Source organism: Juglans regia, chromosome 14 (assembly GCF_001411555.2).
Source record: "Juglans regia cultivar Chandler chromosome 14, Walnut 2.0, whole genome shotgun sequence".
Classification (NCBI taxonomy): Eukaryota; Viridiplantae; Streptophyta; class Magnoliopsida; order Fagales; family Juglandaceae; genus Juglans; species Juglans regia.
In genome coordinates, this window is record NC_049914.1 from 10,733,972 (window position 1) to 10,747,021 (window position 13,050).

Below are 13,050 nucleotides of genomic sequence, written 5' to 3' on the forward strand. Positions count from 1 at the left end.
CTATTATCGATATAAAAAGATTAAAATGGTTGTTAAAAGACACAAATGAATCCCATGTATTGGGTACTGTTCATTCTATAAATATTTTTTATTATTTATATTTCATTTACTCCCTCGTTTCTTTTTACTTTGATTTTCACCAACTAAGCAATTTCTTTTTACTTTTCATCATTTAAAATACCTCTATTTCATTTTCTTCTGAAAATATATCTTGGAAGAGTCTTGTTAGGTTCGAGCGGTTTGACGTACTAAACCGCGTACTAACACTGACAAGGAATTTTTTATTGAAAAGAAAAATAAAAAAATAAAAATTTTGAGAGAAGAAGAATGTCCTTTATCTCACGAAAATCATTTTCATATTTAATTCGTACCGTTTCATCAAATGAATACCTTACATATCAGCATCGGTGCGTGAACTTGCTTGTAAGAAGACTTTTCCATCTTAAAAATATTTTTGATCCAATGTTTTCATATTTTGATTTAATTTTTAACTGGATTATATATATTTTTATTTTGTGTGTACAATACTAAATTATATTACATTGTATATAAAAATATATTGTAAATATAAAAAATATATGGATATTGTAAATTTATTGGTAATTAGAAGAACTGTTTAAAAAGAATAAAAAAATTATTTAAATGATTTGAAGAAAAAAATAGATAAGTTAATAAATAATATATTATAAAAATTAATATATAAAATAAAAAATATAAATTTTGATGATATATTTTTAAAAAACAGTTTGAGAATGCTCTGACATCTTTCACATTTCCACGCCGGCCCCAACAACCGTAGCCTCCATCCAATATCCATGATTCCATGTAGTGGGGGTTGGTAGGGTTCGATGATTTGATCTCATTAGTCATTCTGATTTAGAAAAAAACCTCAAAAACAAAATCGATTTGATCAACCTTTACTTTACATATGTTTTATCTTTTTAACTTTTCCTGTGATTTGCTTTCTATGAAGATGATATATATACAGAGAAAGAGTTGGATGTGAAATTGTACTACTAGGAGTTTTTTTGAAGTTATTTCTACAGTTTTATGATGTGAAAATTTTTGATTGTCTATTTTTAAAAAGGTAGAATATATTTAAAACCTGCGTGAAAATCATTCTTTTTTAAATGATAGTCTGGTTGACTCATTTTTCTTAAATTGATTGTGCGAGATTATATATGTTAAGACTGTACAAAATATTTTTCACTTAGCCTTCATCCTCGCGTTAATAACTCCATCCACCTGTTTTATAAGTGGTCGGATTTTTATGCCCATCATATGTTCTCTGTTAATCACAACCATCAATTGTGTTGTTAGGAAGGGCGGTGATTCGCAATGAGATGAGTGGTGATACTCAGTAGAGGTGCTACCCGTCCCCTATGGGGCGGGGGCACCCCTTCCCCGCACCCCGCTCCACATGGGGCGGGGGTGGGGTTTTCACCCCCTTCCCCCGCCCTAGTGGGCGGGTGTGCGGGGCAGATTCTCAATCCGTTCTGCCTTCTTCTATTTAAAAAAAAATATTACATTTTATTTGATTTAAAAATTATTTCTAAGTGTAAAAGTAATTAAAAATACATTTTTAGATCCATATTATAAATTAAAATTTTTTAAATATGACTATAATTTAAAAACAATATAATTTTTAAATTTACGAGTACATATTTTGTGTAAATTGTAGTATATTAGTTTTTAAATTATGTAATTTTTAAATTTATCAATGCATATTTTGTGAACAAGTCTAACAAATTATAATATGTATTTATATATACATAATTTGTAAAATATAAATATATATTTATGTTTATATATATGTATATAATATATATATATAAATGTAAGCGGGAGAAATGCGGGACGGAGTTGGGCCCTCCCCGCCACCTGCCCCCGCTAGGGGCCTTAGATGCAGGGCGGGGGGCCCTGCCCTCACATGGGCGGAGCAGGGTTGCCCGCCCCGCCATGCAGGGGCAGAGCGGAAGTGGGGCGGGGCCCCATTGTCCACCCCTAATTCTTAGTGAGATGAGCGGCAATTCTCAATAAGAGAGTGCTGCAATTGATCGAACGAAAATGAGATGTGAGAACAAATGGGGAGTACGGGATAATGAGGGAGATTTAAATATGAGAAAACAAATCGTTTTTTAAAGAGCGAGAAGAGCACACTGTGGAAGTGGTGCATACCTAATTCCTTCTCTAGACATCTCATCCGAATCATCATAGGAGGGATTCTCCTTAGTGATGTTATAGCTATGGCGCTCCCAATATCTCTCATGTCGCATTTTTAACCTCACTTCAGCCCACCACTACAACTCAGCAACTGTGCATCTACCTATAAAAGTTCAGCCATACGCAGCACCACCACTCCATGCATGCACCACCGTCCACACATAGAAGCATTGCCGTAAACCATGTACGCAACCTACACCACCACGACCAACTCTTCCTATGTTTTTTTATTACAAAACAGGGCACCGAAAGTTTTTCCATACTCTGAGCCACTGCCCAGCCACTATGATGCAGCCTACTACCTCTGAACATCCACTGTGCAACAACAATGCCACCTCCTGCGCATCACCACTGGCCGCCAGCCTCGAGCAAACCGAGAGGAAGAAAACTTTCGTATGTCCTCTCTTCCATCATCCAACTACACATGCAGGCTGCCCATGATGAGCCCAGAGAGTTGGAGCAAGAGAAGTATATTTCCATTTCATTTCGCAACCTTTTTCTTTTATTATTATTTTTTTTACTCTTTTGCTTCCTTCCTTCATTCAACAGTACTAATTCCAGATGATCAAATTTATACTAAATTCAGAAAACTCGGAGATAAACTTGGTCGGGTTTCTCTTCATGGCTTTCAATCATTTTTACGTGAAGAAAAAAAAATAGTCATTTTAGCACAAGAGTGTGACGGAGGAATAGAAGATGATGTTGTACAAATTTAGGAGATGGGACGGTGGGTTGAGAGGAATGAAAATTAAAAATTGAATTAAATATTATTAGAATATTATTTTTATTTTGATATTTGAAAATTTTGAATTGTTTATTGTGTTTTTAATTTTGTATTAGAGTTTGAGAAAGTTGTAATGATTAGATAAAATGAGTTGAAAGGTTTCTTGAGAAAGTTGTAATAATGTTTTCACAATCATTCTCAACTCATCTAATAATTACAACTTTATCAAATTTTCACACAAAATAAAATAAACAGTTCAAGTTTTTTAAATTTTAAAATAAAAATAATATTAAAAAAATATTTTATAATAATATTTTATTCGACTTTTAACTTTCATATCAATTTATCTCATCTCATCTACGAAAACAAACGAGATATTTTTACTAAAAATTATATGCGCATACTTTTTTTAAAAAAAAATTAATAAATAAGAAATTTACATGAAAAATGAATTTTTTTATTAATAAATAATACACATTTTCAAAAAAAGTATGGAAGATCTGTACAACTATACCTAGCTGCTTTATATTTATTCTCCCATCGCCTCCCTTTTTTCAATAACTAATTTTTTGGAGGAATAAGTAACAGACCTACACCACCAGGAACGGCTACCGAGGACCGTAACAAAACCGGATGCTATTACCTCATGGAAAATGCTAATATGTCCATGAGTTTGTATCTTCATTTGACTGTTTATATATTTATTTAATTTTTAATTTTTTAATTATTAATTAAAAAGTAACTTTTAATGTATTTATATATATTTTTTATTTTTTAAAACTATTTAAAAAATATGAAAATAAATGAATAAAAAAAATAAAATATAGAATTTATATTAGTGGCACGACCAGCGGTCAAGGGCAGCACACTAGCATCACTCTTATCTTATTGGGCAGGTTGCCCTTGTCAAGTCACTTAATTCCCATTAATGCATCGCCAAGATCATTTGAATTAATTGACAACACCTTAATTTCTTACTAGGAGAAGCAATGATCGAATTCCCCTCCTCATGTATTAAAAAAAAAAAAGTCTCATTAATGTATCCCCTACTGTCCAATTCTGCTCAACCAACATGTATAACACTTGCTTTTCTTCTGTCACTGTCTCTCTCACGCTCTCTTTGAAAAATTATATTCATCATTCTCATACCACACATAATTTTTTAATTTTTTCTCTTACTAAATATGTGATCTATGGATAATAAGCAGAGTAATTCAATTAGTTTAAAAAAAATAAAATAATTTTTTCTAAAAGAAATAAAAATAATTATAATGTGTAATGTGCGTGATGATAAATAACAAAACTCGCTATTTTAAGTTACAAAATTAAATCTCAATGTAAACTTCCTAGCATTCTTGTGTAAAGTGTGCATTGACACAGAAAAAAAGTTTGTTACGCTTGTCAGTGTGGTTACACTTCAAACAATTGAAGTATAAATGTAAAATAAAGAAGACTTTTATACACACGCTTATATAAGTGTTAGAGAATTTTAATTTGATTACTACCACGGCAATGGGGTTTATAAAAATGAACTTATAAATTATATGTGGTGTGATATATTAGATTTAGTTTACAATAATAATAATTTTATAATCTAATGTATCAGATTAACCTACGTCAATTTATAAATTTACTTTTATGAAATTTCTAAAATATTTCTCGATTAATTTTATTGGACATTATACTTAGTATTTAGTATTAGAGGATGTCAGATGATAATTGATATATTGACTAGGCCTTATAGATTAGTTGTCATCCTTGAACAACATAAGTATAAAGTTATCCCACCAACAAGAAATAAAAAATAAATTTATCTTCTAATCAAAGTAATAAAAAGTTTATATATGTATTAAGAATTTTTAACATTTTTTTGGATGTAATACTTTTATTTAATACGAGAGTGGTGCGCAAATCTCACCTTGCTTGGGAGGAAAAATTGCTTCTCATATTTTAGTATGCTCTAATTATAACTTTAATTAGTTTTTTAAACACACAAATGACTTTACCTTTCTTTAAATCCTTACAAAAGGTACATAATTAATCATGAATAAAAGGGACGTAAGGAAGTAATTATTAATGTGTCGTTTGGATAACAAATTGAGATGAGATGAGATGAAAGTTAAAGTTGAATAAAGTATTGTTAGAATATTATTTTTTAATATTATTATTATTTTAAAATTTTAAAAAATTGAATTATTTATTATATTTAGAATGAGAATAAAATAAAATTATAATAATAAAATAAAATACTTTTACTATTTAAATGGACCCTATTGATTATGAGAGTAGGGTGGGGATTGGGTCTCCCAAACCCGCCCAATGGTCGATGGGTGGCAACCCGCTCGCCCCAAATTGAATAAGTATTTTTTATAGGAAAATAATTTATCCACAATATTTTTCACAACACTTTACATAACTATATTTTAAATTATGAGTATTTTTGTATAATATCTTATAAAATAATATCATTTTACAAAAATGTAAAATTCTACTCAGCATCCTCACACCACATATTATACAAATTTTTTCTTTTACCAAATGTGTGGTGTATGAATGATGAGTAGAAAAATTCAATTAATTTAGAAAGAATAAAATAAAATAAAAAAAATGTGATATGTGGTGTATGGAAATGATGAGTAGTAAAACTGTTCTAATAAATATAACAGTCCTTAGAGTATTAGTAGTGGTCTAGCTAAAATTTGACCAAATTTTGACTAAGAAATTTACTTTTATAAATTTAGTTAGCCAGTTTTTAATAACATTAAATAACAAACTCTCTAAATCTAATACTATTTTATTAAAACATTGATTTTAGTATTTTTATTTATTTTAATTCTAATTTTAATTAGAATATTTATTTATTATTAAAAAAATAAATATTAATTGTTTAATATTTATATTATTTTAATGGATAGAATTTTTTAACGGACATATTTTTACAACAGTAATATTCTAACGGTCGTTTATATATATATATATAGTTTTGTTATGTACAAGCAATTTTACGTACTAATTTGGTATTAATACTGTTGTCTTCATATTCTAGATTTAAATTAGTACTGTTTTTAATAAAGTTTACTTTTTGACCAATCATATTAAATGGGTGCGTATATTAGTAGGTAAAATCGTTTATAATTAAATTTTTTCATATATATATTTATTTATATTTATATAGGTTGCTCGATCATTTATGTGGAGGGATTGACTAGTGCCCAGGGCACACCACAAGCACCACAACTTGCATGTCCAGGTATTTGAGTAGTGTACAAAATTCATCGGCCAATCGATCCCAGTTTATTGGCGTGCGATGAATAAACGGGGAATGATTATTTTAGAGTAATATTTGGTATAGTTGTTGAGTGTGTAAGTATCGAATAATTATTTTAAAAAGAATCAGATTTATTATTAAATAATTAATTTTTTTTACAAAAATATCATATTTATTTATTTTTTAAAATGATTATATGAAATTTATACACTCATAATTATAAATATTATTTTTCAATATTTTATGGATAAAATATAATTTGGCCAAGAACTCGGGTTGTCAGATTTGTTCAGTGAAAATAAGTTTAGTTAAAAATATTATATATATATATATGTTGCATTTGAGCAGTGTGATATTTTGAAGTATCATATGAATAATAATAAAAAAATAATTAAAAAATATTAAATAATAATAATAAAAAAATAATAATAATGAATAGCCGAATATATTGAGAATATCTGATTAACTAATAATGCTGTATTTTTATGCAAGCTATTGGCCAAAAATTTTACTCGTTATCGTTGATTGGGTGGGGGCAGCTCGGGCAGGGAGTGCTTCACAGCTGTCAGAGTTTGGGCAGGTACCGACGTGTACGGCTATTACCCTCTCAACCTAGGTATCCTAATCCATTTATTTATTTATATATATATACTCACGTTCTTTTTAATGTTGTCGTTGTTGTTGGGTTTTATTTTTATTTTTAAAAATGGCCTAATTATTTTAAGCCATAAAATTCGTGGTGTTGTCATTGCTTACGTGTTTGCCCATGTTGTTAGCTTTAACAAAGGATTATTAAAATCCAACTTCATAACCTTCTCGGGTCTCCACATACTTTATTTCTAATTATTTTATAGTATATATAACACTCATATTTTAATTATTTTTTATTATATTAATATGATATTAATTATTTGTTGACAATTGACCATTTTCTCAAAATCGTTAATTCAAAAGATCATAAAAAATACTATATCATTAAATAAATTGAGATGAACGTGTAATATATAAAATCTTACTTTAAAGAGAAGAAAATGATTTATATAGATCTAGAATATACAAATCTCGTATATTTTTTAAAGAAAGAAAAAAAAAATTGAGATACACATAGTAAACTATACTTTTTTAAATAGAGCTCGTAAGAATTACACAATGGAAAATTATATCTAATATTATTGAAAAGAAAAATTATTTAATAATGTTGTTGGCTACATAAGTGACATATGGCTAGATTCATAAGTATTGATCAATATTGCAGACCAAATACTGAAAGTTATCATGAAGAATTTTGATAAATATATATAATTATTTTATTTTTGATAAATAAGAACACATAGTAAAAGTTTTCAGAAGGATTCCCTGAAAAATGATTTGGTAGTTATAGACGGTTCCCGTCTATGAGACCGAGGGTCAGCCATTAAAGAAATAAAAAAAGTCTCTACTTGACAATATGAACAACCGGGTACCGATCCAACCAGTCGCCACTATGAGTGAGAAAATGTTTATATATTCCCTCCCTCTTAAAATGGGTCTGAAATGTTCCTTCACACGTCCCATCTTTCTTCTTCGCTCTCGCTCTCTCTGCCATTGAATCAGATAGTCGGCGGTGAATTCGCTCCGGCGCCCAACGCATCGACGATTTCATATCAAATGCAACTTGCTAAAGCTTAACGTGCTCTTCATCTAAAAGACGCAGTCAAAGCTAGACCGTCTTCTTCTCCTCGCAAGCTTCTCCGGCGACTCTCTCCGGTGGCCTTACTGAGAGAAAACGCGCTTCCAATCACCTCTCATACCCATTGAAAAACGTCGTGTTAGCTTTTTCTCTATCTCTGTCTAAACTCTCGATTGTAAAATCTCTCCGAACTCGTTCTCTCTCTTCCTTCGAATTCTGAGCTCCGATCGTGTTGTTACAAGACCTTGGTAGTTCCTGATCCCATCGATCTCTACGGTTGGATTCTTTGCATTGAAGAGTCCATTAATCGGTGTTTAATGGTTATAGGTAGCCATTCCTAAAGCTAATAAGTGGTTGCTATTTTTTTTTATAGCTAAAATCAGAGTTGAAATCTCGAAGACGAAGTGCACGATGTTAGATCTTAATCTGAATGTGGTCTTGGCCGATTCGACTGCGGGTGAAGACTCGGTGAATTTCCTCGAGAAGTTCACAGAAGGTTCTGCCGGGAACCAACTGGACGAATCGGGGACCTCAAACTCTTCGATCGTCAATGCCGACGTGTGCGAAGACGACTCGTGCTCCACACGCGCCACCGGGGAACTGTTCACCTTCAACTTCGATATATTAAAAGTCGGAGGCGAGAAAGACGTCGTCACCAAGGAGCTCTTCCCTGTAAGCGGAGGAGCGAACGGGGATTTTCCAAATTGGCAGGGTCAATCTTCGTCCTCTTCTTCTTCAGCAAAGAAGAACCGGATCGACCTATCGTTCGATCAGGGTGGTGGGTTCGGTGAGGTGAGAGTGGTTCAGCAACAGCAACAGCAACAGGTGAAGAAGAGTAGGAGAGGACCTCGGTCTCGGAGCTCGCAGTACAGAGGAGTCACGTTCTATAGGAGGACTGGGAGATGGGAATCCCATATTTGGTCTGTTAATCTTCTCATCTAGTTCAAGTACTATTTTTAGTACCCTTTAAGTTTAATTTGGGTGTGTTTTTTGCTTTAGTTGAGTTTAAATCTGAATGAATTCTGCCACATTTGTTCGCTTAGTTCAGTCTGATTTTCATTTATTAGTTTGAGGTGCTTCTTTGCTTGTCTGTATTTCAGTTGGAATGATCTTTATCTCTCTGTATGTGTGATTCGGTTCGGAATTGTTATTTGATTAAATTGTAATAGTGCTGAGCTGAATTTTTGTCTAATTCCTTTTGTTGATTAATTTTTCTTTCGTTGCAGGGACTGTGGGAAGCAAGTGTATTTGGGTATGGATTTGATGGTTTTGTTTGACTGATTTGAGTTATACTATCGGGGGAAGTATTTGTTATAACTTTCTATTTTTGGAAATTTTGTTGGATTTTTGTAGGTGGATTCGACACTGCTCATGCTGCAGCTAGGTAAAGTTGTCATATATGGGAACTCTGTTGTCTCTAATTTTAGATTTAAATTTGAGGCTGTTTTTTATTTAAATGGTTTTCTGAAATTGGAGTCATGAATTCAGGGCCTATGATCGTGCTGCTATTAAGTTTAGGGGAGTTGATGCCGACATCAATTTTAATCTCAGTGATTATGAGGATGATCTGAAACAGGTTAGATTTACTTATTGATAAGTATCTTAAGCTGGTTAAATAATGCGTGTGTTGCTGATCAACCTGAATCAATATGTTTCAAATGATGAATTTGTAAGCTGGGTATGATTTGTTTATTTTGTTAAAAACGGACAGATGAAGAATCTGACCAAGGAGGAATTTGTGCACATACTAAGGCGGCAGAGCACCGGGTTCTCGAGGGGGAGCTCAAAATATCGAGGAGTGACACTACACAAATGTGGCCGATGGGAAGCTCGAATGGGGCAGCTCCTTGGGAAAAAGTGAGGAAACATTTATGGAATTTGAATTTCAGCTTATTTCCTGCTTAAGAGTAGAGATATAGCGGTTTTAAGTGGTCGGTTTGAACTGAGAATTGATTTCAGTTAAATTCTCAGTTAAGTTATCTTTTTTTTTTCCTTGTTTGGAAAAACAAATCTAAGACGATGACCATTACAAAGAAATAATTAGGTGTGGTGTTTTCATCATAGAGATTACAATGCTTGCATGCAGGTATATATATCTTGGGCTGTTCGACAGCGAAGTAGAGGCTGCAAGGTCCTAATGATCATGAATTACACTACCTGCACTGAATTTATTACCCTGAATTATCAAGCACATTAGCTTCTACTCCAACACGTGTCTACCTTTTGATTTTATGGAAACCAGGGCTTATGACAAGGCAGCTATCAAATGTAATGGAAGGGAGGCAGTCACCAACTTTGAACCGAGTACTTATGAAGGGGAGATGATATCTGAGGCCAGTAATGCAGGTATTATTTATAACTGTGGCTATTCTTATATTTACTTAACGTTTATCCATGCCTATGTATCTATGTATATAATTTCCTGAGGAACTAATTGTCATAATCATCTGTACCGGAAGATGTGTTGTTGATTTGTGTTTGGACGTGTATTGGTGTAGGTGGCAACCACAATCTTGATCTGAATTTGGGGATATCTCCTCCTTCACCTGGCAACGGTTCAAAGGAGAATGAAGGTTGTCTTCAGTTCCACTCCGGCACTTATGACGCTCACAGTCAAAGGACATCAAAGGTAAAATTTAAACTTATTTTTAATTTCCCTTTTCCTTGTATACACGAGAAACCAAAATTTGATTATGTACTTGAGGATTTGATGCTAGGTTCAAATACTAAATCCTGTTACCCTAGTTGTAGTAAATATAGTTGGCCCATTTTAAGTTTTTCCTCACGCATGCTGGATGGTAATTGGTTGTTATTTTGCAGATGGAGAACCATGTGCATGCAACATTAACTGGTCCACATTTCAAAGGTCTACTAATGACATCAGAGCGTTCACCCTCATGGAATGGTCTATATCCTAGCTGCATTCCTAATGAGGTGAATTTGTCCCTTTGTTTCCTAGTTTTCTAGTTTCATAATTCGGAACCAATTACCTATTAGACAAAGTATGTCATTTCTTTTGAGTATTTTGTGGCACCAACCAAAAATTGCTTGACATGGTAAACCAAACCCATACTGTTCATTGAATTTTATTTATAAACTTCAATATATTATGTTGACTCTATGCTTGGACAGATCTAGGAGATGTTTATAGGAAGAGGGTGCCAAATGTATTTAGATTATATTACTAATGGAGTTATATACATTATGTAGAAGGTTTTTTTGTCTTGTGTGTGGTCGAGGAGAAGGTTTTCAAAGATTTTCCCTTTTTGGAACTAGGTTCTATCATTTATTATTTTTTGAAATAAGATACTACAAGGGGGTCTTGCACACTTGGTGCCCCTTCAATCTATCCATGTTTTTTTTATTGGCACCGGGTGCCTAGAGGAAAGTTCTAACTAATCCTGGGGGCACACATGCTCAAAGTAAGGAGTTTCCATTAAGTGCACATTGGGTAATTCAATAAGAAATTTCCCTAGTCTGATGACACCTAGAAAACGTTCGAACCTTAAACTTGGAGGAAGTATACCACCAAGACTAAGGTGCGGTTTGGATAGTGAATTGAGATGAAAGTGGAATAAAATATTATTGTAATATTATTTTTTAATATTATTATTGTTTTGGGATTTGAAAAAGTTGAATTGTTTATTATATTTTATGAAATTTGAGAACATTGTAATGATGAGATGAAATATTTTCACTATCCAAACGGGGTCTAAGGCTCTTACCACTTGAGCCAACCACTAGGGGATTCAAACTATCCATGTTTTTAACTTGAGAAATGCTTTTAGCCTCAAAGAGATGTCACAAAAGTTAACTCACAAACTGATATGGCTTGATATGATATGTCAGATTGTAAAATTATTTTTATTGTAAAATAAATCTAATGTATTACATGAAGTCATGTCAGTTTGTGAGTTTAGTTTTGTAAAATCTCTATGTGGTTGTAATAATTATCTTGACTTTTTGTGACTGCGAATTCAATCCTTGATGATTGAAATTATGGGGTGGTTGTTGTGACAGTAGGGTTGTCTTTTTCCAATATATAAATGTGTAGTAGTTAATGACTCAATGCCCTGAATGTTCTTTTATCCAGCCATGGGGAGGAAGTGATCTCCAATTCATCTGCATATTGGACACTAGTTGCATATAAACAACAAATGATTAAAATCTTGATTGTGCACATTGTAGATTCTTCACCTGATCACAAAAACTCCTTTGTGGTTGTATTTTAACTAAACTTCTGATCATTGTGGCAGGAAAGAGCAACCGACAAGAGAACTGCATTAGGTTCTCCACATGGACTCCTCAATTGGGAATGGCAAATGCATGGCCAAGTCAGTGCTACCCCAATGCCATTGTTCTCTACTGCAGCATCATCAGGATTCTCATTTTTGGCCAATTCTCCCTCCGCTGCTATTCTTCCATCAAAAACTCCCAATACAATGCCTCAAAATATCTGCTTTGCTCCATCAGCCACACAGCTGCCGCCAACTCCAAACAAGTTTTTTACCAGATGAAGCCACCACAGGCACCGCCGTAGCCAGTTTCCCTCTATCTCAAGAGGAAAATAAAACAGTTGTGGTCTTCAAAATTCTTTGTATATTTTAAATGCTTTTGTGACAATTGACAAATGCAAAGAATAGACTTTTCCCGGCATCTTGGATAAACCAATACGACATTATGTTGCTCATATATGAATCAAGAAATGATAATTCCCTTCCCATTACATGTGACATATTTTAGAGATAGTACAGAATGATCTACAATTTGGAGGAAGGAACCGACTGAGAAAAGGTGTAAAGTTACTGCTTCTGAATGAGTTCTAGTCTTTTGCAAATGACACAAGTTTTATGACTATTCCAAAGAAGAGTCTTGTAAGTTGTTAGGGGCATTGGGGATATATGCACGAACCCTCGCATGAATGGTACACAGACTGTAATATGAACAATAACATCACACCTGTTCATATGAGGGATCCACGACCGTGTGTCCCAAAGCATTTTTTCTTTTCGATATCTAAGTACTCTTCTCTCAGGCATGAAAATTGTGTTTAGATTAAGCAAGTTTTACTAATTGGATGGGATTTTTGTAATTCACGTTGTATCAAGTTCAAGTTGTGTCAAGGTTTGAATCATAAGTTAACCTTCATCCGACTGATGTAATAAA

The 13,050-nt window shown here is 32.8% G+C and overlaps 1 protein-coding gene across 3 annotated transcripts; it reads left to right on the plus strand.

The window, feature by feature from the left end:
• Positions 1–7,765: 7,765 nt before the first annotated feature.
• LOC108989660 (ethylene-responsive transcription factor RAP2-7) lies at positions 7,766–12,603 on the plus strand. Of its 3 annotated transcripts, none has more exons than XM_018963351.2 (11): positions 7,766–8,160; positions 8,258–8,804; positions 9,111–9,136; positions 9,238–9,268; positions 9,373–9,460; positions 9,596–9,741; positions 9,971–10,015; positions 10,127–10,230; positions 10,383–10,513; positions 10,705–10,818; positions 12,141–12,603. In XM_018963351.2, the coding sequence occupies exons 2-11, from the start codon at positions 8,296–8,298 to the stop codon at positions 12,399–12,401; spliced, it is 1,455 nt and encodes a 484-aa protein (XP_018818896.1). In that variant the 5' UTR covers positions 7,766–8,160; positions 8,258–8,295; the 3' UTR covers positions 12,402–12,603. The 3 variants fall into 3 exon arrangements, with proteins under 3 accessions (XP_018818896.1, XP_018818897.1, XP_035541438.1); XM_018963352.2 differs by having other exon boundaries at positions 7,766–8,132; XM_035685545.1 differs by lacking the exon at positions 9,971–10,015 and having other exon boundaries at positions 12,141–12,596.
• The last annotated feature ends 447 nt before the right edge of the window (positions 12,604–13,050 follow it).

Excerpts from the sequence above, each read along its gene's own strand:
- LOC108989660 (XM_018963351.2), top strand. The coding sequence starts at position 8,296 with ATGTTAGATCTTAATCTGAATGTGGTCTTGGCCGATTCGACTGCGGGT. Across the intron at positions 9,461-9,595 it reads ATGAGGATGATCTGAAACAG|ATGAAGAATCTGACCAAGGA; the intron begins GTTAGATTTACT and ends AAAAACGGACAG. Across the intron at positions 9,742-9,970 it reads GGGCAGCTCCTTGGGAAAAA|GTATATATATCTTGGGCTGT; the intron begins GTGAGGAAACAT and ends GCTTGCATGCAG.